This window comes from Urocitellus parryii, chromosome 2 (genome assembly GCF_045843805.1).
Source record: "Urocitellus parryii isolate mUroPar1 chromosome 2, mUroPar1.hap1, whole genome shotgun sequence".
Taxonomy (NCBI): Eukaryota; Metazoa; Chordata; class Mammalia; order Rodentia; family Sciuridae; genus Urocitellus; species Urocitellus parryii.
The window spans coordinates 215,580,445-215,603,897 of NC_135532.1; the positions used below are offsets into that span (position 1 = coordinate 215,580,445).

The following is a 23,453-nucleotide window of genomic DNA, read 5'->3' on the forward strand; positions in this document are numbered from 1 at the left end:
AACACCTTACTGCATAGTGAATATCCTTCACAATCTGTCAATAATGTATTTCCCACATTAAGCCTTTTAATTATTTCCTTTACCAGTCACCTGCTTTTGCCTGTCAGATAATTCTTGCTTTTTTATAAACAGTTCTAATCATTTTAATTCTTGATATCCCCATACATTCCCTCTTCTATTTTTTGGAATTCTAATTATCAAAGATCTAGCTTCATGCCCCACTTCTCTATGAAGCAGTCCTCCCTCTTCTGGGGGGAAAAAAAATGTAGTTAGCCTCTGACCACTCACTGGGACATTTTGCTAAACACTAAGTCTTGTTTACATGATGTTGTCTCCACAACTAGATTGTAAATTTGAGAGAAAAGCAAGAAGTCTACCAATGAGAACCTGGAAAATAATAATTCTACCTTTAATTTTACAAAAATATATATAAAGCATTTGTAAATATATATAAAGCATTTGTTTGAGAATAACTCAGACCACATAGCACATTATAATGAGTCTACTTTTCTAAAGACAAAAAAAATGGCTTAAAAAAATGTTTAAGCTTAGGGGTAAGGAGTGAGCTCAGTGATGCCTACATGCATGAGGTCTTAGCTTCCATCTCTAGTCACAGTGGGGAGGGGAGATTAAACTTAAGTTTTGAAAGAACACAAAAGATATTATCTGGGGGCTGGGGTTGTGGCTCAGTGGTAGAGTGCTTGCCTAGCATATATGAGGCACTGGGTTTGATCCTCAGCACCACATGAATGTAAAATAAAGATACTGTGTCCACCTAAAACTAAAAAGACATTATCTGTACAATGTACCTGCCTCACACTGAGGACTCTTCACCCATGTTCAGATAAGGCTGCTAAGGGAGGGTATTATAAACACTAATCTTACTGCATTCCTAAATATTCTCTAAGAATTAAACCCAGTACAGAAATAGCACCAAAAATGTTGATAACTTGTCTCCATAAAATACTAGTAGAGGGATTTGTACAGTACTCCTTTAAACAGGAATAAACCTGTGTCCTGAACACTGGTAGGAAAACTGAAAGATTTAATTATTTCAAAAGAAACATTCCAGTAGCAACAATCTATTTAAAAAATGCATTTACAAAACCAACTGTGTGAGAATTAAACAACAGAACTGCATTGCTATTCAAAATGGACACTTGAGAATGACAGAGTGAAAGAAATGAGTTCACAATATGTCACAAATCACAGAAGAAGAGTTGTCTATTTGTTACTTCAAAAGAATACTATTTGGTACTTACTGTCTGCTGATGAGTTGAGTTCTGTCTTAATCTTGGACTTTTCAAGATCTTCTTTATATTCTTTCTTGAGCAATTTTACTATCTTTTTGCTGTAACTTGATTTCTTCACTTTAAAAACTTCTTCGTTTTCTTAAAAAAAGAAATTAAATAAGATCTATACCAACTACTTTCAGAAAATATTTTCCTTCTTTCCCCCAATCACATGTGCTGTTCAAGTTCTTCCAAGTGTATACTCCCAAATATAATCATTATAAAATTTGAAATTATTTCAAGTATCTATCAAAAACTGAGATCAACTTCCCAAATTCATCTAGAGTAATGAAATCTTGAGACTTTTAAGGCATAACAGAAGTAGCTTCACAAAAATGTATTTATTATTACTTTCCTTAAATCATCTACTTCAGGAGGAAAAAAAAAATCACTCAGAAAGTCTCAAATAATTTTCAAACCTGAAACAATTTTATATCCAAAATCAAAAGGTGCTGTCGAGTCTGAGTTAACTCCACATCCATCATAAACTGACAGTTGAAGACTAAGCTAAAAGCAAATTACTTTGCAAAAATAAGTTTTAGTCATGAATCCACCCTTTTCAATTTTTAGGTCAAGCACAAAGCTACCAAATAGTCTATGTATCATCAAAGACAGAAACTGACCTGCACTCCTCTCAAACAAAATAACAGAAATGCAAAGATTAACTGCCTACCTTACTAGAAACATGAAAAGCATTTGAATCAATATTTGAATCTTAATGTCATTTCTCATAACACAGAATTAAGTCATAAACACTCAACTGTGTGGGAAGTTAACAACAATAAAAAAAAATTTTTTTAAGGCTCATTTAGGTTCAGAAATCTAAATCCACTGCAGCCTGATATCTCACGGGAGACTGAAGAAACTGCATGTTTACTTTTACACCGTCTCTTCACTGTTCCAAAATCCAAGGCGAAAGCAGACTTCTGCTACTTAGAGAACCAGAGCTGTGACTGTGGACTTCTGTTCCAGACCTAGTACTCCTTTTCAAAACCCAGCCTTCCTGTTCAAGGATGCTTGGGACCAGAGCACCGGCGAGACGTGGGCACAGTGGCCTGCAGAGGGCTCAGAGAGCGTGCCAAGAGCAATCTACTGAGGAGCTCAATCAAATCAAGTTCTCTCTGAAACACCCGGGAGAAGCGACAGGACAGGGAGCACGGATTCCCACTTAAAAGACTCCGACGACAGATCAGAGTTCCTTCCCCCTGGGAGTGGGAAACGCAAGGGAGAACAAGCAGGAGCAGGCAGAAGAGAAAAGGCTGCTGGCAACGCGGGAACGGTTCCCCTGCCCGAGCACAAGGCCGGAGGCGGGGGAAGATTCGCAGGCAGTCGGGAGGAAAGGGGCTCTGTTCTGGGGTGCGGGAGCTCGGCATCCCGGGACGGCGCGCACTGGGGTGGGGGCCTGGGGGTCGGGATGCGAAGGTCTGGGTGCCCGAGGCGCGACGGTTACCTTCCTCCTCGTCCTGGAAGCTGAGTAGGCTGGCCCGGGGCACCTCTTTGTTCTCGCGAGGCCTCTTGCGCGGCTTCAGCCCGTTGCCGGGCTCCGCGCCGCCGGGGAAGCCGCCCCCCGCCTCAGCCCCGAGGCTCGGGGTCAGCGCGGAGGGCGGTGGCAGCCCCGGGCTCAGCAGCGACTCCCCCCCGGGGGCCCTTTCGCCGCCGCCAGGGCCCGGCTCTTCGCCAGTGGCCGGCGGCGGCAGCAACGGCGGCGGCTCCTGCTCCTCATCGCGCTCCCGCTCCTCCTCCTCCGAATCGTTCCGCTTGCGCACGTTCACCCGCCGGGCCTTTCGGAACATCCCTGCGGTCCGCACGGTGGTCACACACCGGCTCCCACACTGCGGCCCAGACAGCGCGAAGCTCACCAAGGCGCACGCGCGCTCTCCGGAGCTCTAGCCGGGTCGTGTCTTCCCTCTCGCTAGCGCGCACCACCGAGCGCGCATGCGCCTGAGCTCCCACGCTCCCTCAATACTTGGAGAAAGAGCGCCTCGCGCCTGTAGTGAGAACGTCAGCTTTTGCACCGCCCTCTTTCGGCTTGGAGGACTATTGGCACGGAACTCTGGGACTCCCGTGTTGTTCGACTGGTCACAAAGAGGATCATAGAGATGGGAGTAAAGAGTAGACTCTATCATGTCTTCGACTGTGTTGCTGCAGTGCGTCTTCCGCACTTACGCGAAGCGGTCACGTGAGAAAACCTCCCGCCAAGCTCTGGGCGGGGCAGATAGAGGCGGAGGGGTGGAGTGGAGCAGAAGGAGAAGGCGAGTTGGGGGGGAAAGTGTGTTCCCTGGGTGGGTGTTCTTCTCAAAACAGACTGTAGGAGTTATCAGTAATTACATTAAAACTTAGTATTTCTACAGCATTATAGCCATAGAGCACTTAGACATTAAGTTTTATTTATGATAAACTGTTATCTGGGTGACATCACCCACACAAAGCTGTTACAAGGAAAGCAAATGTAGTGTTTTGGAGGCAGGGACAAGCTTAATAGCAATTCTGTGACTAAATTCTTTCCGAAGCATCGTTAATTTCAGAAACAAACGGGAGGAAAACTGGGGGTGGGGATGTTGTGACAGTCTTCAGACTTGTGTTACAAAGGGACTATCTGAACCACCAAGGTCTTAACAAGGTGATTGCTTCTGAAGTTGAACCCCATTTCTCTTTTTATCGTCAGACTTGGAGCTTGTTCTTCCTGCAAGCTTAGCCTTCGGGTGTGTATGTGTGGTTTGTGAAATCAGTTTCATGTTTCAAAATTCAAAAAGTATTCGTTATGAAAAAAGTTCACCTCCTCTGCAGCAGCGTTAACAGTTTAGCATGATCTTCCAGAGATATTCTATGAACACAAAGGCAAATGTGCATATTTTAAATGAATTTCCCTTTTTACACAGACGGTGTGTAAGCTGTATGTTTAACCTAACAAATTGGATATCTGTCTATATCTGTAACCCCCCCCCTCCAAGAAAAGAAAAAGCTTGTCTCATTTTTCTTTTACACAGCTGCATCATTTACTTAGAGTCTTGTAAAATTTGGTATTGAAGTTATTTCCAGTCTTGCTGTTGTTGGGGTTTAAATAAAAATGATACCTTAAAATCTGGGGCTTTGGCATTCTGGGTACTTTCAATTAAAATAGGACTAAGATCTTACTGGCCTTCTGCCTTCTTGTTTCCCTTCCTAGTCCCCACCACTGCAACCACCAAAGTGCAGAGAGGGGGCATTCTCAAGAATTCCCTTATCTGCATAAAAGTAGTGTTGTAGGGACAAAGAAGGCAAGGCACAGAAGATAGCAGGAAACAGTTTTATTTGGCTGCAGCCAGGTTCAGAGGGCACAGCCTTTGCTGTAGTCAATTAATCCCCTGAACCCGGGAGTTCAGGGAGTTTCAGAATTTTATACCCAGTGTGTAAGGGGAGGGGCTCAGAAGTTCACAGTCTGCAGAAGTTCACATAAAAGCAGCTCTTTCTTTCACTGTTCTGGGCAAGTTCACTCTTCAAGGACAACACCTGAGAAGGGGAGAGCTGCTTCTCCCCTTTCTTTCCTCCCCCTGCCAGCTGTTACCATGGAGCCCAATTGTAACTTATCTTAAAAATGTAGATATCTCTGTGAAGTCCAGCTCAAGGCCAGAGGCCTTGTTTGCACATTTCTTCAAAGTACTGTACTGGATACGTTTGTGAAAAACTAGTAAGGGAGTATCCAGCACCTGGAGTGCTGGTATCTTCTCGGCCAGTGGCCAAGTAAATAGGGCAACACGAAAATAGGAAGTTTATCTACATTGAACTCTTTTGCAGAGACTCTTTTGCTGACCTAAAATCAGCCATGGTGAAGAGGGCTTTTCTGTGGAGAAGGGGGATGCCACTTCAGTAGAGTCCCCAAAAGAGAATCTCATTAACCAGGCAACATTGACTGTATCACAGCAGAACAGAGCCCCTATTCTGATGGGCTCCTCCAAGACAACCTGTATTACCTAAGAGGCTATCTGTGAAACAAGACAAACTTCATTCACCATACAGCTCTTCTCTTTACCCTCTCATAACTTACCACCACCTCCCACCAGAAACCGTATGTTCCTCTTCTTTTCTGTAGCTCAGTATGCCATAAAAACTTGAATCATCTACTTCTTCATCAAATCTCATATTTTGTGGGACTTTGTGCATATGTACATAATTTAAATGGTTTTTCTCTTGTTAGTTTGTCTACTGACAGTTTACTTCATAGCCTCAATTATTGAATCTTTGGAGAGTAACAAGTTTCCCCTCCCCTACACTATAATAATCAATGTTGCAGTGAAACACTTTGGAACATATTCATAACATTAGGATGTACTAGAATTAGAATTGCTAGATCCCAATGTGTGCGTTTTTCATTTAGCTAATTCTAAATTGCTCTTTATAGAAGTTGTTCAATTCACTTCTACCAGCAAACACAATTTCACTGATATTTAAATTCCAAGTTAAATCAGAAGGTCCCAAGACCACCAAGAATTTCTATTTTGTACACATCTGTGTCTTTTTTTCTGATTTTCTTTTACTGAATTTGAAATCTGCCCACATCGAACTTAGTTTTGGAACTAAGAGCACCTCCCTATAACATTTTTCCTTCAGTTAATAGGAAAAGTTAATGACATCATGGCTTCTATTTTACTCACATTACTCTTAATTCTTATATTCTGGCTGTTCAGCATTGGTTTAAGTTCTGATTCCAACAGCATGTTTCACTGGTGAAGTGGAACTCCATTTTCAATAAAAGAATATTCAAATTATGGCTGGTCAGCCATGAGACACCTGGACCTGGAGATAAATTTGCTGTAAAACAATTAAGGTAAAGGTAACAAAGATAAGGCCCAGAAGCAGAACATGGTGAAATAGTGGCCTGAAGTTTTAAAAAGATCTCACACATTGAAAAGCACCAATTGAGTATGGATAGAGGGAAGAACACTTCTGATTTTATAGTGAGCCCAAATATTTAAAGATAACAAATGTATTTATGACTTTGCCAGTCTACCGTATTCAGATACTTAAAGGGCAAAGTTAAACACTAAAAAGTTGCCTTGCTGCCCAAGTAAGCCAAAGTTCCTTCTGCTGGATATTATAGATCTTGTAGAAATCAAACTCCTGAGACTGAAGTGCTGCTACAATTGCCTGTCAGCCATTGGAAATGAATTATTTGAGAAAGTGCTTCTGTGCTTTGAGTATTAAATTGATTAATATTTTTAAAAATTTATTAACATAGTATATCATCACCATTTAATATTGGAATGTCTTTAGTATTCTAAGATGATAAGGACTATATAGAACTGTTATATCAACCATTTGATTTGAATCAATAAGTTAGTTTAAAAAATGTATTTTCACCAATAATTTTAATGATTTCTTCCACCAAATTGTGACTTGGATTAATTGACCCACAAAAATTCAGATAAAACAGACAAATCAGTTTTGTTTGCTGACTCAGCCTTAGATTCTTTAGTTTAGAAAATGATTACCAAATGCAAGTCTATGAACCTCTAAAAATTTGCCCCTAGGCAGCTGCCAGGTAAGAATAGTAAGGACAGTCTGTTCATAGACAGTAGTCAAAAACCCACTTGTGAAAAAAATGGTTCTTTAGTCTAAGATTATGTCTTTCTCTTCAGTATTAAGATGAGAAAATGTCTTTATTTCTGTGAATTTCTGTGGTAATATATGGTAGTGGTTTTTCAGTTTTTTAGTTTCTTGTGTGTTTGTTTTGTATATTGGGGGTTGAACCCAGGGCCTTCTGCATGCTAGGCAGGTATCCCACCACTGAGTTACTCTGCCAGCCCAGTGTGTTTGGCAAACATATGCCCTTATTTGGCAAACTAAAACTGTGAGTCCTTTCACAGTTTAAAAAATTATTGTCAAGTAAAAAGTCTAATAGTCTAGAAATCCATAATCTAGGATTTTTTTCTAAAACTATACCTCTGGACATCTCAGTTCTACTTTGGAAATTCAGAATCATTTGATTATTGAACTAAATTTCTTCAGACCTTTCCTTGATGAAGGCAGGTCTGAGAATTTCTGTGTTTAATTCAGTGCAGTGTTTTTGGTACCTGAAAAGGTATTTTGCACACAAAAGTAGTATTTAATAAATATTTGTTTTATCCTCAGTACCACATAAAAATAAATTAATTAGGTCTGGGATTGTGGCTCAGCGGTAGACCACTCACCTAGCACGGGTGGGACCTGGGTTCGATCCTCAGCATCACATAAAAATAAAGGCATTGTGTTGTGTCCATCTACACCTAAAAAATAAATATTTAAAAAAAAATAAAAATTAATTAAATTAAACAAAATGGTTCAACTTTATTTCCGTTAAAAATCCTAGGATCTAAAAATCTTAGGACCAATGAATTCTAACAAAAAAACAGTGCTTTAATTTTATATTATGGTCGATTTTTTAAAACAATTTTTAAAAATTTTTTTAGTTGTAGATGAACATGGTACCTTTATTTTATTTATTTATTTTTACATGGTGTTGAAGATCAAACCCAGAGCCCCACATATGTAGGGTAAGTGCTCTACCACTGAGCCACACCCCCAGCCCTTATTGTTGATTTTTCCTTGCAAATTATGTAATTTTTAAATAATTTACCAGCTCAGTAAGTCTTTAGCTATAGTTTGGTCAGCAAAGAGTTTGGTGCGTTGTATTTTTTTTAAAAGTTATCCATAAAGCTACCCCCCCACAGGTAGGCATTTAAGCAGCAGGCAAAAGTGAGGATGGCCCTTTCTCTTCCAGGTAGTTATTGCAGCTAACCTGCAAATAGAGACATGTGCTTCCATCCATAGCATGTGACTTGCCCTAATTGAAAATGTTAGAAAACTTCTAGCCTGGGGTGTAGCTCAGTGATAGAGTATCCAATAAATTAAAATTTAGCCTTTGATTCTAATTCAATGAGAGCACATTTTCTATCAAACCGTTAACCATGACTCAAACCAGGTTTAATAGACCCAGAGTTTTTTAAAGTAATTATTAGAAAATTTAGAAAAATAATATTTGCACATATGTGCCAGCGGCCATTTACGTATTTTTATCATTAGAAAATGTGATTTTCCAGGATTGAAGCAGAACCTTTTCCTGCAAGATGATCAACAATTAATAGCTTCAGGGTATCTCCTTCAATAAGCTTTTCTTAAAACATCTCCTATAAAATGAGCAGTTGGAATCATCTAACATTATTGTGTAAGAGAGTGTAATTCAGAAACATAACACCCCATATGATATATATTACATTCACAATGAACACTTTATAGATATATCTAAGAACTATAATACTAAGGCATAAGCAAATAATAGCAATGTATCTTTTCTTTGCAACACTTACCAGCTGTGTTGGACCAGCATCATTTAGACATTATTGTCTGTCCCTCTGGGACTAGGAGTGAAAAATTAAAAACAGATGTATTACTGAAGACAGCAGGGTTAAGAACATCCCTTCTGGGTATAAAAGAAGAAAAAGTTTCTCTTAAGTTTTACGGAAAGGTGGCAAAGTTGTACAATAAATACAAGTCCAAAGACCCTCACAGCTTTGAATTTGTTAAAAACTCTAAGTAGACTTTTAAAAGTAATCTTTCTCTAATTAGGAAAGTACTTCCTACATACTTTGGAAATTTAGAAATACAGAACTTTTTTTTTTTTTGGTACTGTGAATTGAAAGACAACAGAATGAATTGGACTTAATTTTCCTATGTTCACATATGAATACACCACCAGTGTAACTCCACACCATGTACAACCACAAGAATGGGGTCCTAATTAGAATGTCATATTCCATATCTGTATAGTATGCCAAAATACATTCATTCTATTGTCATGTATATCTAAAAACGAACAAATTTTTTTAAAATTGGGGAAAAAGAAAATACAGAATGATATGAAGAAGAAAACAGAAATTGCTTATAATATTACAAATACTTAATTTTTGGTGCATTTTTTTCATTACTGTTTGAGGGATGTTCATTTACTGGCTTATTCTTAGTGACTTTGGTATCTGAGTGGCTGATCTTGCATTCCCGGCTGCCTCACATCACCTCTAATAATCCTATCTGCCGCTCTACTTTAGCCGTAAAGATTGCATGTTGGACCTCCCCAGTGCCTGCATCATTCCTGTTGTCCAGCTGGCTTGCTCTACCTCCAGTCCACTAACCCTCACTTTCCACTGTCCATCCTCTTCTTATTGTTTCCCTCCTTATCCACATTGGATTTCACAGATCACAGTCTCATTCTTTTTTACTTTTTAATTTTTAAAATTTATTCATTTATGTTTTTTTTAAACAGTCACATTCTTGCAACACCTTCAACTCTCTCTTCTTTGTTGTACTCACCCAGCAAAACTCTCTCATGGCTGTCACATGTGGCTTTCTCTGTGTCCGTCCCTGATCAACAAACTTTTCCTGTTTTGTGTTAAATTCATAAATAGAAACGTCAAATGGACACTAAATATTATCAACATAAAATATTTTTAAAATATTTATTTTTTGTAGCTGTAGTTGGACACAATAACTTTATTTTATTTATTTATATGTGGTGCTGAGGATCAAACCCAGGGCCTTCCACGTGCAAGGCGAGCACTCTACCACTGACCCACAATCCCAGCCCTAATATATAATATTTTAATAAGCCTCTTTCTGAATCACAAAGATCACTTGGCCAAAAATCATGTAAGGTATGGAAAATTTTAGTAATATCGTCAGTGACCTCAACTATAATATAAATAGATAAAGAGATAATTTTTTACTATCCAAACTCGATTACTTAATAATCTGTTTCTTCTGTGAAACACTTATAAATATCAATCATTAACCTGGTAACTAAATTTTTAAAAATCTGAACAAACTCTCAAATATTTACAGGCCAGGTGCTGTAGCACATGCTGTGATCCCACTACTTGGGAGACTGAGATAGGAGGATCACAAGTTGGAGGTCAACCTGCGCAACTTAAGGAGACCCCATACAAAAGAATTAAAAACAAAAAAATAAACAAGTGGGAGTAGCAGGGAGGACTAGGAATGTAGCTCAGTACCTACCTGCCTTGCATGAGGGCCTGTGTTCAATAATCAGTATTGGTTAAAAAAATTTTAGCCAGGCACGAGGGTGCCTGCCTGTAATCTCAGCAGTTCAGGAGGCTGAGACAGGAGGATCATGAGTTCAAAGCCAGCTTCAGCAAAAGTGAGGCCCTAAGCAACTCAGTGAGACCTTGTCTCTAAATAAAATACAAAATAGGCCTAGGGATGTGGCTCAGTTGTTAAGTGCCCCGAATTCAATCCCCAGTTCCCCTCCCCCAAAAAACTTTTATAGACAAATTCCCCAACTAGAGGAAAAGTTAAATTATAAATCAAATAAGTTAAGAAACTCCTAGTTGAAAGAAAAAAATAAGTGTGCTCTGTGGTAGAGTGCTCGCCTGGCATGCACAGGTCCTGGGTTCAATCCCCAACACTGCAAAAACAAATAAGTAAAAAAATAAACTAAAAAAATCTTAACTCCTTGGGAATTAATCAAACATCTAAATCTCTGAATCAAAGAGGAAAATAAAATATAAATTATCTGTAAACTATAATACAGATGTTGCTATTTCATATAAAATATATTGTATACACCTCAAGACGCACTTGGAATTATGTGTAGCTTTAAACTAAATTTATAATTACAAAAATAGTAACAAAAAGAAAGTATTCTCAGAAACTATTAAAAACACTTAAATAATTCCAAGAATGTAGGAAATAGGAATGTTCAAAGACAAATTAGTAGATTATAAAATAACCAAATAAAAACCAAATTGTAGGGATTTCAAAGAAAATTAGCTAATAAGCCTAATAAAGGAACACAACACACACACACACACACACACACACACACACACACACATACCCCATAACTTTAGGTGTGATTAGAAATAGAGAAGAGGCCAAATTAAGGGAGAATAGTATGTGCCACCTAATGACAATACAGCTGAAATTCTACAGAAGATGTTAGTCTTCTAGCAAAGTACAAATTGCACAAAACCGACTCGCGGATCACCTAATGTCTCCTAACAGAGCAACAAGAGAAGTAGGAAAGGTTTTTAAGCAAGAGGAAAGATGCTTTTGGTTAAAAACCTGGAAGTGATCATGTGATTCTTCTTTTTAAATCAGTTCCTCTTCCTATCACCCTGATAATCCAATGGTAAAGACTTTAAAATATATGGCAATGAAGAGGCTGCACATATGAGGGGCTCCAACAAGTGCATCTGTCCAGCACTCATAATAGGTCTTCTTGGTAAGCTGACTTTCCATATCGTGAGATGCTTATTTATGTATATCCTCCTCTCTTCTCAAAGTGCTTCATACTATGACAAAATCATGTCACTTTTCACTGAGGAGGTAAGCCCCTGAAGGGAATGGGATCTGCAAACCTGCTTTCATCTGTCCTTGTCATCCTTTCCTCTGCTCATGGAAATGAAAGTGTCCTCCTCTTCTCGAAGATTAATCCGCCAACTTGTGCACCAGATCTCCTTCACTTAGGAACCTGACCCTCATACCCATCCCTTCTGTCTTCTAAGAGTCCCATGCACCCTTTCTGCTGTGTCATCCCATCAGCATGCTCAAACTATGTGTTCCATCCAGACATCTCCTTGGCCTTCTCCAGCTGTGGCTCCTTTTCCCTGGTCTCCTTCACACCCAGACTCCTCCACACATTTGTCTGCATTCCTGCAGGTCACTCTCATGTCCTGTTCACTCCTCAAACCACTCCAGTCAGTCCTGTCCCAGCAACTTCACCAACACTCACCTGGTCAACCTCGCCCATAACTTACCTCTGCTAGTCCACAGGACACCCCTGGGTTCATCTTATTGGACCCATCAACAGCTTGTAGCCTGATAGGCCCACTTTCCTGTTTGAAGCACGACAATCACACTGTGTGCTGGAGCTGTTTCCTTTGGGTTGAAAGAACTGATTGCGTCTCTTCTCAACTCCAGGTTCAGTGACAGCACGTTCATTGCTTGAAATTGGCCATGGTAGGAGACTTTATGCCATGGAAATCAGTAAATGCCTCAAATCAGAGCTGCTTTATTATGGAGAGCTGGCTATGCAACATTTACCTGCTTCCAGACATCCCTTTTTCATGTGTTTCTTTCTTCACTGACATTGTTAGCCCTTCAGTAGATATTCTTTAAATGACCCCCAAGTTTTCAAATGTTTCTTTGGGCTTTCTTTCTCATTGTCTTATTAAGGGATCAAATTAAGTTCCATGGCTTGAAATACTCTCACGATTATGATGATCTTAAGCCCTGTGATTAATATGAATCTGGTATTAAATAGATTTATTGAATTCAATTAAGTGGCAAATAAATCTCCTTTTGAGCAATTGCTCTGGTTTGCCCTAATTCCTAATGGAGAGTGAGTGTCTATTTTAGAACGCCAAATGACCATATGATTTTAGTTGTCCCAAATGAGCTGAGGTTATCTGATCTACCAAAACATAAAGTTGGACATGTACTGTATAAATGAATGGAAGCAGTATACACCTTGTTGAGAGCTAGCAAATCTCAGACATAAGCACATTGCAAGAGCAGATGACTCCTGCTCCCAGTGTTTACTCTCTCTGCATTGCCACTCTTCATGTCCATAGCCCTTCCTTCAAGCCATATATATGGCCTTTTTAGGAATTCCCTGTGACAAACTGATTAAGGAAGAAAAAAAGAATCCAAGTCTCTAGTACACAGACAGTTTCACATTGTTATGGCCCCATCTGGAAGAGGACTCGGAAGCATTGCAGTCCCATTAGGAGCAGACCAGGAGAATGATAAAATAAAATCTTCCCAGTAGGCAGAACTTCAAGCAACTCATCTGGTTTCCTGCTTTGCTCAGAAAGAGTCATGGCTGGAAGGGGAGATATATACTGACTCATGATTTACTGATGGTTTGAGTGGATCACCACTCCCGAGGTGGAATTCCTTAAAAGTCTTAATGCTCTTTGAAATCTATTGTATATAACAAATGAACTTATACCTTTTATGAATCTATAATTAACTTATTTTTGTGTATCTGACTATGTTCCACCCTCAGTAAAATTGAGAAATGTCACATTATTTTCTATGGGAGTTAATTCTCTCACAGGACCCTGGATTTAAAAGGCTGAAGTCAATTGTCAGAGATTTGGAAAGAATAAGACAGGGAAAAGTTATACACATAGACTCTCAGACTAGGTAGAAGTAGGAGGATATTGGTGATTAGATGGGTACTCTAAAGTCACCTCACTGAAAAAAAAAATGCTCTCAATAATCAAGGAGATATGATGACTAGTTCCCTGGGTATCAGTCTGCCTCTATTCCATTGCTTATGCAGTGGTCTTATAAAGTGGCCATGGTATCAGAGATGAAGGTTTATATTGGATTCAACAACAAGGATGTCCTTTCACTAATCTAAATGCTTAGTGCCCAACTCATCAACAGCAGCTACCGGTCCCCAATTCAGAACATTTCCTGGGAGAATCAGTTTAGTTACAGTAATGTTTTCCATCATGAAGGGGACAACAATTTTCCTTCACTGGGTGAAATAGGTGTTTGTTCTATGTACTTCCCTGTCTCTAGTACTTCTGCCAATACCACCTTCCACGGAATTAGTGAAGCCATTAATTCACCTAATGCTGTCTCATATAGAACATTGCTTCTGACCAGGGGCCATTTTTTTTTTGATGCTAAAAGTGTTTCGGGGGCTCCTGTTCCCATAGTGCACTAGTGTTTCCACTCATCTCATTACCCAGAAGAACCTGGATAATATACAGGGCTATATATCTTGTAGCACACTGGAGTGGCCTATTGAAGACTTAGCATGGCACCAGCTGGGAAAATGCTGGAGAGGCTGGGGTTCTGTTCTGTGGAATATATATAATATATATTTCAAATTTCTAACTCTATAGTGAGAACACAAAAATCTTAAAACCCAGGACTGGAAGTGGTAGTGTCATTTCTGTTATACCTAATCACTAAAAAATGTTCACTTCCTGTCTCTGCAAATTGGGCCTTTATCTACAAAGTGAGTCTTTATTCAATGAAGAAATGCTTCCATCAGAAGACACAATGAAGATTACATTTAACTGACAGTTGAGTATGTACCCTGGCTATTTTTGGCATTTCATGCTTCTGAATCATCAGAGGGGAAAGGGGGTTACTGTATTGTCTTGGATGATTTGTCCTTATTATTAAAGGAGAATAAAGTTACTCTAGCATGGTGGGGTAGTGAAGAACATATCTGGAACCTACAGGGTTCTAGGGGTCGGTTGCTGGTATTTCCATATCTGGAGGAAAATTTTAATGGAAGACTATTGAAATCCAGCTGAGGCCGGACTGCCAAGGGCTCACACCCCTCAGGAAGAAAGTTTGGGGTTATCCCAGCAGGTAAAGATCCCAGCTGAAGGAGCTAGAGGAACATGGAATGGGCCACAGAGGCAAGAGGTATAGATAACCAGTATGCCTTGTGACAGTTACATGAACGAAGATCACAGTAACCATCTTCCTGTTCTTGCTTACCCTGTTATGCACATACATTTTATTAGTTGTCCTTCTGTATAGCAGAATTTTTTCTTCCCTCTTCCAACCTTTGTTTATATTTTGTGAACAGTATAGGCTCTGGAATGTTCTTCAAATCAACACACTGCAATCCACTTCCATAATTGATTATTTGATGTCAAGATTGTCCCTGATATGGCCAGTAGAATAATTTAAGCTGGCCCCCGTATTTTTTTGATAGGTCCCCAATCAACTTTTTGAGCTTTTCATACTGACCCAGTAAGGTATTCCAGGTTCACCTTATTTTTTGCAGCTCTGCCCTTTGGAATCAGCCATTTATTCATCATCCTAGTTTTTGTATATTTGTTTGTCTTAATAGGAAATGACACTGAAGAAACCAAAATTTGGGTGTGGGGTGTGCTCTTTGCCACAAGAGTGTCATTATGTCTAGGTCCTCTCCATGGATAAAATTATATAATATCAAATAACTATTTTTTACTAACATGTCTTAAAAATCATGAGCTGGTAATTAAAAAAATTTTTTTTAAATCATGAGCTTGTACAATACCTTCAGTTCAGTCTAATATCCTTGGCCACTCCCTCTCCCTCCCTCAACTCATATTTCTAACAGAGACATAGATCTCTCAGAACTTCAATATATCTACTCTTTTGCACAATCCTACAATACACTCAATACAGTTTCAGAATTGTGGTGTCAATACTACTTCCAACAACAAACCTACTATATAAAGTTCATAATTGTTTTCCAATTTTAAAAACTAATAGTGTTTTATTTCTTTCATTTAAAAAATCTTAGGATAAACATGACAGAGTGTTCATATTTATCAATTCTAGAAGACAATTACCCAAGTGTTATGTTACTCATTGTTTTCTTCTAAAAACTCTTTATTGAAGTATAGTATGCATATGAAAAATATGCTTATAGGTGAATGGTTAAGTTAATTTTTATTAATTGACATGTGAGTGGTTAAATGGACTTTTATTAATTGACATATCTCTCTCTGGAGGAACGTTTCTTTATGGCAGATATGGAGAAACAGAATCATTGGCTTCAAGCTTGTATTCATTTTAAGACACATTCCTAAATTGTACTTTAAATTGAGTTTATTCTCCCACCAACATTGTGTGAGAATATGTATTTGCCTACAGACACAACAAAAGTTAATATCAAATAACTATTTTTTGGGCTGGGAATGTGGCTCAAGCGGTAGCGCGCTCGCCTGGCATGCGTGCGGCCAGGGTTCGATCCTCGGCACCACATACAAACAAAGATGTTGTGTCCGCCGAAAGCTAAAAAATAAATATTAAAAAATTCTCTCTCTCTCTCTCTCTCTCTCTCTCTCTCTTTAAAAAAAATTGTTTAAAAAAATAACTATTTTTTACTAACCTAATGGATGAAATATTAGTATTCCATTGCATTTCTTTTAGTAAAGGTAATTTTAAATTCAGTTATTGGCTATTTGAGTTACAGCTCACATGTTTGTGTATTTCCCTGTTTTCCTGTTTGATTGTTAGTCTCTTTCTGTTTCCACATGTACAAAATTTTAAAAAATTGGGTTAAGTTTGGGGCTATTTTTGCCACTCTGTCTGTTGGTTGTGCTGCGTTGGTTAAGTCAGAAAGGCTTTATGATTCTTCTCCACTCTGCAGATCCTCTGCTTCTCTGGAGATGAACTGAGTAAATCATGACCGACCTTGTGCACCACTGAGTTGTGATTAGTGACTCTGTTCAACTTCAAATGCATAAATAAAGGACCTTGTCACCTCATTTTTCCTGAAACAAATCAAATCAAATTTCCAAACTTCTTCCTGTAAATTATGGACAAAGGAAGGTCCTGAAATTACCAGGGAGAAAGTCTGAGAAATTGAAATTGATTATCTGATTCCCATCTTTACCAATTTAATTTGCATAAAATATCATTCATATCTCTTCTTCATTTCTTTGTTTCCTTTCTCTTTTTCGGGGGTGGGGGCTTTTATAGTTTGACTGAAGAGTTTTAGCTCTTAACTCATATTTTCTCATAAGATCTTAAATTCCTCAACCCCACCATCTCCCACATTAGGAACTTTTGGGACCACTGCTCTGTATATTGAAGAGTGGACTACTGCATGTAGGGTGGTTGCTAATCCCTAAGACTTCCACCTGTGGGTCTGGAAGGTGAGAAGATGGGCATTTCTCTACTGAATTGACTCTCCTTCCCTTCCCTAAACTCATCGTCTTCCTGCAGATCCTTCAGCATCTCTTTCTGCCAGTGGGTGGCATGGACTTATATGGCTGGCAGGACCTCATGGCAAATTTTTAGAAATTTTCCAAGCTGGGTGTTAAGCACAGTCATTGCTAAAAGTTAAATTATATAAACTTACAATTATATAAGTCATATAAAATGAAGATAATAAATACTTAAAACTCATGGCTCCCTAATTATTTTACTACACTTTACTATAATGCTCTTTATATTATTTGTACCTATTGCATCTGTTGAGAGGATGTCATTTAATGGTGTCCTACTGTTCTCAACTCTGTGTTTTCTTGGTAGCTTTTGTTTGGTTGTAGTGACAATATTTAAAACACTGAAATCAGGAAAACACTGCATATATGAGTTTGAGTTATTATTTTGTTGAGAATGATAAAAAATGTAGATTAAACTTAAATCATGTCTATACCCTTTAAATTATAGATAGCCCCCAAATAGAAGAAATACTCCTCCAGGATTTGAAAACTATCACTTGATTTAGCAAAGAAGTTGCTTACATCATCGACTAACAACTAATGTTCCCATGTGTGTATTTTTGTTGTTTAACTTTGCTCTTATTCCCAACATAAATGAAAATCTCAATCACTATTCATGCCAGAACTGCACTTTCTCATTGGTTGCAACTCTAAGTTGGTTTTAGATATAAGAATTTGACAAAAATCAAGCATACTATTCTTTGAGAATTAATTGTGCTGTAGAATTCTTAATAAAGAATAATACATACTTATTATCATTTTCAAATTCTGTACAGCATATACTTCATAATGAACTATGTACATTATATATATCTGTATATAGACATATATATATATACATACAGATACCTCTGTGTGTGTGTATCTGTATATAGACCCATATATTCAGATACAGATAGAGATATAGATTTTTTTTTTAAATGGTGGCTAAACTTTCACCAACTTGCTCCAGTCCAGATGTAACTATTAGCATAGTTTGTTGACCACATGATGTTTTGAAAAAAAAAAAAAAACACTGAATGGCATGTCAACATTTACAAATTGCAAATTTTCACATCAAAAGCTGGAATTCCAAATTCTTTTGAAGCATCAGATCTGGTCCCACAGTGTTCCAGGGCAGCACTCAGCAGCAGCTGAGCCACTGGAGTTACACCCTCAGTTTACAGCCATCCCACCACTCCCTGCTTTCCTCCCACCCTGCTGCTGAGTGCAGAATTCCCTTTATTACCATGTCTGTGCTGTGGATTTTCCATCCCTTATTTATCCCACAACAGCAACACCCAACCTACAGTTGCAGTTAGAAATCTGGAAACCTCAGCCTTGACTTATAGCTAAATTAGATCCCACCTTCTATTGGTTTAAAACTCATTAGCTCTCAATGATTTCTCATAAGAACTAAGAAAACATATGTGAAAGGGTTTTGAAACTATTTAAAGCTACCAAATGATAGGTTTTATAGGATGTACATAATTTATAACATCAATTAGTTTTATGCATTAATAAAACTTCATTAAAATCCAATCTGTTACATTTTCCATAACTAATGACAGTAAAGATATGTTTATTATTTTTCACTTATGCCTTATTTGTCTTCTTTCTCCTCCTTTTCTCCCCCTTCTTTGTCTTTTCTAATTTAATGTTACTTCTGAAGTACAATGCAGTAATGAGGTTGTTGCATTTTTTAAATTAAAATTCATACTCTGGTCTGCATTCTGGCCTAATTTAAACACTGACATTATAAACTCATGTTAATTAGCTTGAATGGCCAAATCCCCCACCAATTAAGCAAATGTAGAAATTTCAGATTACTTCAGTCACCCTATGTTAAGGTTAAAAGAAAAAAAAATGCGATGATTGTCATCTGTAATGAAAGTGGCCCATCTCTGGAACATCATATCAAACTATTTTTTATCATTATGGAATCATGGGTGCAATAATATTTTTACATCATTGTGTTTTGAGTGTAAACATTTGAACACAGTTGTCATAGATTCTTTCTGTTCTACTGTAATGGCAAGTTGTGTGAGGTGAAGGGTTTTTTTCTGTAATGTTGAACCAATTTGATTTGAAAAAATATGTTGCTTTCATTCCTTTTATCAACACACATAACACCATTTTTTTGTGTGTTCATCAGGTTACATAAAGTGTCTTACCTTTCCAATCTTGAATTTCCAAATGGTCTGAGTACCAAAATTTATTTTGTTAATTATCAAAGACAAAGAAAAAAAGTAAAGTTTACCAGGAACTGCACACAGCACATGCGGCTCGGTGGTGGAGCCTCTGCCCAGTGTGCATGAGGCATTGGGGCTCAACTCCAGCATGGGATCGACACACACTAATAATATGTTGAGCACTCTTCTCCATGGGAATAAGAAGTGATTATTAGACTCCCAGGCTAGCCCCTAATGAAGTTTAATATTTCAACTGATAATAATCTAAGTTCTGATTTCTGAAGCAAGGAGGAAAGAGGGAAGAGGAAATGAGAGGAAAAGTGGGGGGAGTAGAATAAGGGAGACAAAGCTGGGAGATTCAGAGAATGGAGGACGTGAAAGAGAAGGGCTTGAAGAACCCTTTCCCTGGGATTAGGCTGCTCTAAGCAACATCTTGAGATACAATATGCAGTTATTTTATTTTTTGTGCCCTCCAATTTTCACCTCTGCATCCCCCTCTTCAGAACCCTTGTCCTCATTTGGGGTGCCAAGTTCCTGCCCTATCTATGCCTATTCTACTTTATCCCACCCTCCAAAATCATGCTCTTGAAACTCCCATTTCTCAGTGCATCTGTTCTTAGCAAGATATTTGGAAAATATTAGCCTCAGAGATCCTAGAAATTTTGTGGAGTTCAAAGTCCCCAAACTTCTGATATCTACCATTCTCCACTGAGGGGAATTCCAGACAGTGTCACAAAACAAAGCAGAAAAAAACTTAAAGCAGTACGGAATTCTCCTCTTAGCCACAATTCCCCCGCCCATGGTTTCAGTTACTGGCAGTCAACCATCATTTCAAAATATTAAATGGAAAATTCCAGAAAAAAACAATTCATAAGTTTTAAATTTCAAGTTGTCCTGAGTGAGTGATGTGCTAAAATCTCCCACTCTCCTGTGTGGGGAGCTGCTGTGAATGACCACGCCTTCCAGTCCTGAAGCAGGAGGCTCTGACCAAGCACTATATTTCGTGGTGACTTGGCATTGTCCCAGCTCAGAGAGCAAGGCGTGACTCCAGGTGTAGGCGTCACCTGCCAGGGTTGAGCTAGGCTCACGCTCACCTATTCCTTTGTAATCCTACCCCTTGCCTAATATGAATGGCTTCTTCCCAAAAAAATGATTCAGCACATGCTCCTCTCTCTCTTTCCACAGACACCTAAGGTCAGAGGAGCTGTCACAGAATCCAAAGAAAAAGGTATTTATCTGTCTCTGTGTGATTATTTTGTGCAGCCCAGTTCACCTGGAGTGACCCTGAGTGTTCAAGTCCAGGGACATGATGCTCCTGCCCTAAGATGCTTCCTTTAAGTATCATTTCACATCATTACAAGAAGAATGGTGAATACAGTGTAATAGATACCTTGAGAGAGAGAAGCACTTTCACATGACTTTTATTACAGTGTATTGTTATCATTGTTCTACTTTTATTAGTAGTTATTGTGGTTAATCCATAAGTGTGCATAATTTATAAATTAAACTTTATAATAGGAATGTGTATGTAGGAGAAAAGAGTATAGGTAGGGCTTAGTGCTATCTGCAGTTTCAGGCATCCACTGGGGGGTCTTGGAATGTGTTCCCCCACAGATAAAGGGTGACTATTGTATTTTAAAAGAAGATGCCTTTCTGTGGGGGTGGGGGATGTCTTACTCTATAATGAGCCCCAATAAGCTGTTTCCGATGGGCATTGCTTTCTTCTCTTCTGGTCTGACAAGCTCCCAGTTGCCAAGACCTAGGTTCTAACTGGCCCTTGAGACAAGTCTCCAGACTGAATCAAGTTCATTGTTTTTGTTTCTTTTCACTTTCTTTTTCAAAATAGCTGCCAAGGCTGAGCATGGAGCAGAGCAGAGAGAGCTGGTTATTTATGTGTGGCTCTGCCATGAGCAGAGTTTGGGGGTTAAAAGGCACAGCTGTGAGTAGGAATAACTGTCTCATGACCTTATTCCCAGACTCCTTGTTCAAATGATCCATCATTTGTCGAAGTTCCTAGAGTTTGGACACAATTACAAAGTTAGTAAATGACTGTGACCACATAGCTTTTGTTGCTTGACATTGGGAAGGTTTTAAAGTAAGAAAAGTCAGGAAAGTCGTTGGCAATGCTAGCAATGTTTTCGATACTATATGATTTTAAGGATGAGTCTCTGTTGAAAAGAGCCATATCTAAGAATGATATATACATACATGTCTGCCAGTCTTTATGTAATGACACTGGCTTCTCTTTGGAGTTGCTATCCTTGTCCCCACCACTATGGATGAGTAAACTCTGCTCTGGGGATGGATGCTTGGCTTCTGAGTTGATGCGAAGTCTCTCCAGCCCACAAATAGCCAAGTACTCAGTGGGGAGGGTGTTGGAACTGCACAGGGAAAGCTTCAGGTCCCGGACTAGTGTGAAGTTCAACAGGAGGCCCAGCGCAGTTGTGTCTGTGAACCAGATGGTCAGATGGCCGTTGTAGCTGGTTCTCTCTATTGCAAAAGGCAGGACAGTTTTACAGCTGCACATCAGGTTGGCCAAACTGTAATCACAGTCCTGGATGTCTGCAGAGCAGCTGCAGTTCCGGATGGTGTTTTCCTTTGTGAAAATTAGTGTGCTGTTCTTTTGACCTTGTGTGAAGCGGTCAAATGCAAAGACGCCCAGTGCACCGATCAGAAGGAGGCAGCGTCTGGAAGGCGGTGCCATTCTCGTCCAGTGTGGCCCAATGTGTTCCTGTTTTTCCTTCATGGGCCAATTCATTGGAGCTCACCTGAAAGAAAATATGAAGCTTTGTTATCACAGCCTCTCATTAGAAATACTCAGCTTAAGAAAAAGGAGCCCCCTAAATTACCAGTTGAAAACTTTTCTCTCTTGTAATTCTAATAAACACAGGCAATAATGGTCTCATCTCAGAACCTCTAGAGAAGCAGCAGCCAGAAAGCTGAACTCTGCTCAGCTTTCTGAAGACAGAAGACTCCTAGTGATGTCTGCTGACCATGAGACTAACCTGTCAAGACAGCTATGGCATCCCATCTGTGGCAGGGTTTGGCGCTGAGTGCGCACACTTTCCAAACATCCAGTTACTAGTGTTTAGTACCCATTAACCCCTCAACGTACACAGGCCTTCCTCTCCCTCAGTATCTGACTTCCCGGAATTCAGGAGACAAACAGTTCCTTGGGAGACTTAGCTACCCATGCACTGCTTGCTAAACAGCACAGCATGTTCAATGTCATAAGTGAAACATTTGGTTAATGATAAACTTTCACTGCTAGCTAGACAAACGTGCCTTACACCCCTGCCCTGAGCATATTACTCTGTTTAAAGACCCATTCATCTTTTTTCCTGGCTCTCTACAAATGTACTTATGTATCAGAGTCAATTGTAACTAGGTTAATAGACAATGAAAAAGCTAATTGCCCACCAATATTAATCACAGTATCTTTATTTATCTACTCTTATCCCCCCAAAATTTTATAAATTGACTTTTTTCAATTTATTGTGGAGTCCAAAACTAAGCAATATATAAGCACTGCTAAAGGAACTACATAGGTAATATATTTTTTATTTTATTTTTGTTTAAAAATTTTTTAAAAATTGTTGATAGATCTTTATTTTATTTATTTGTTTATATGTGGTGCTGAGGATTGAACCCAGTGCCTCACACATGCCAGGCAAGTGCGCTACCACTGAGCCACAGCCACAGCCCGAGTAAAGAGTAACACCAATGTCAAGTTAGCGGGGAAATGCCCCACAATGTCTGGTGTATAATAGATGAGTGCTTCTCTCTTGTGGTATTACTGGTATAAGAGAAGCATCATGGCAGAACGCATCCGACTTCAGTTTTGCAAAAATAAACAGATTTCTCCCGAGTTACCTTATGATTGAAGACAAGAAACCAAATAATACAGTTCAGTCCATCTGTATTCACAGCACACCATAGATAGGCGGATACTTGGAATGGGACTGTGACTAGGAGGGCCCAGAGATATCAAAAAGACCAGCACAGGAAGGAACAGGGAATAGTCAGTGCACCCGCATCAAGTGTCTGAAGAGCATGGTGACAGTGGGAAGGAGGCCAGGCAGACGAGGGCGCAAGATGAGGCCATGAAGAGTGAAATGAGGAGGTAGGAAATGCATGGGAGGCAAAGCTAAAAATGCCAGAGCTCAGGTAGAGAGGCACAGGTCTATCACCAGGCAACTGGAGCACAGGGAGGAAAAGAGAAGCTCAGCTGAGTAAACTAGGATAGAAGATGAGAATTG

At 39.1% G+C, this 23,453-nt stretch overlaps 2 protein-coding genes across 4 annotated transcripts in view; both read right to left on the minus strand.

The window, feature by feature from the left end:
- Nucleotides 1–3,199, minus strand: part of Paxbp1 (PAX3 and PAX7 binding protein 1) — a 34,552-nt gene extending 31,353 nt beyond the window's left edge. For all 3 annotated transcript variants that reach the window (XM_026393523.2, XM_077795387.1, XM_026393524.2), the window contains exons 1-2: nt 2,743–3,199; nt 1,263–1,391 (exon numbers count right to left, since the gene is read on the minus strand). In XM_026393523.2, coding sequence (XP_026249308.1) covers nt 1,263–1,391; nt 2,743–3,085 — 472 coding nt within the window. In that variant the 5' untranslated portion in view covers nt 3,086–3,199. The remainder of the gene's footprint in view (nt 1–1,262; nt 1,392–2,742) is intronic.
- Nucleotides 3,200–21,232: 18,033 nt separating this feature from the next.
- Nucleotides 21,233–21,898, minus strand: Epcip (exosomal polycystin 1 interacting protein). The gene has a single exon (XM_026393507.2). It carries the CDS (start codon nt 21,896–21,898, stop codon nt 21,233–21,235), a length of 666 nt encoding a protein of 221 aa, XP_026249292.2.
- Between the last annotated feature and the right edge of the window lie 1,555 nt (nt 21,899–23,453).

Excerpts from the sequence above, each read along its gene's own strand:
- Epcip (XM_026393507.2), bottom strand. The coding sequence starts at position 21,898 with ATGGCACCGCCTTCCAGACGCTGCCTCCTTCTGATCGGTGCACTGGGC.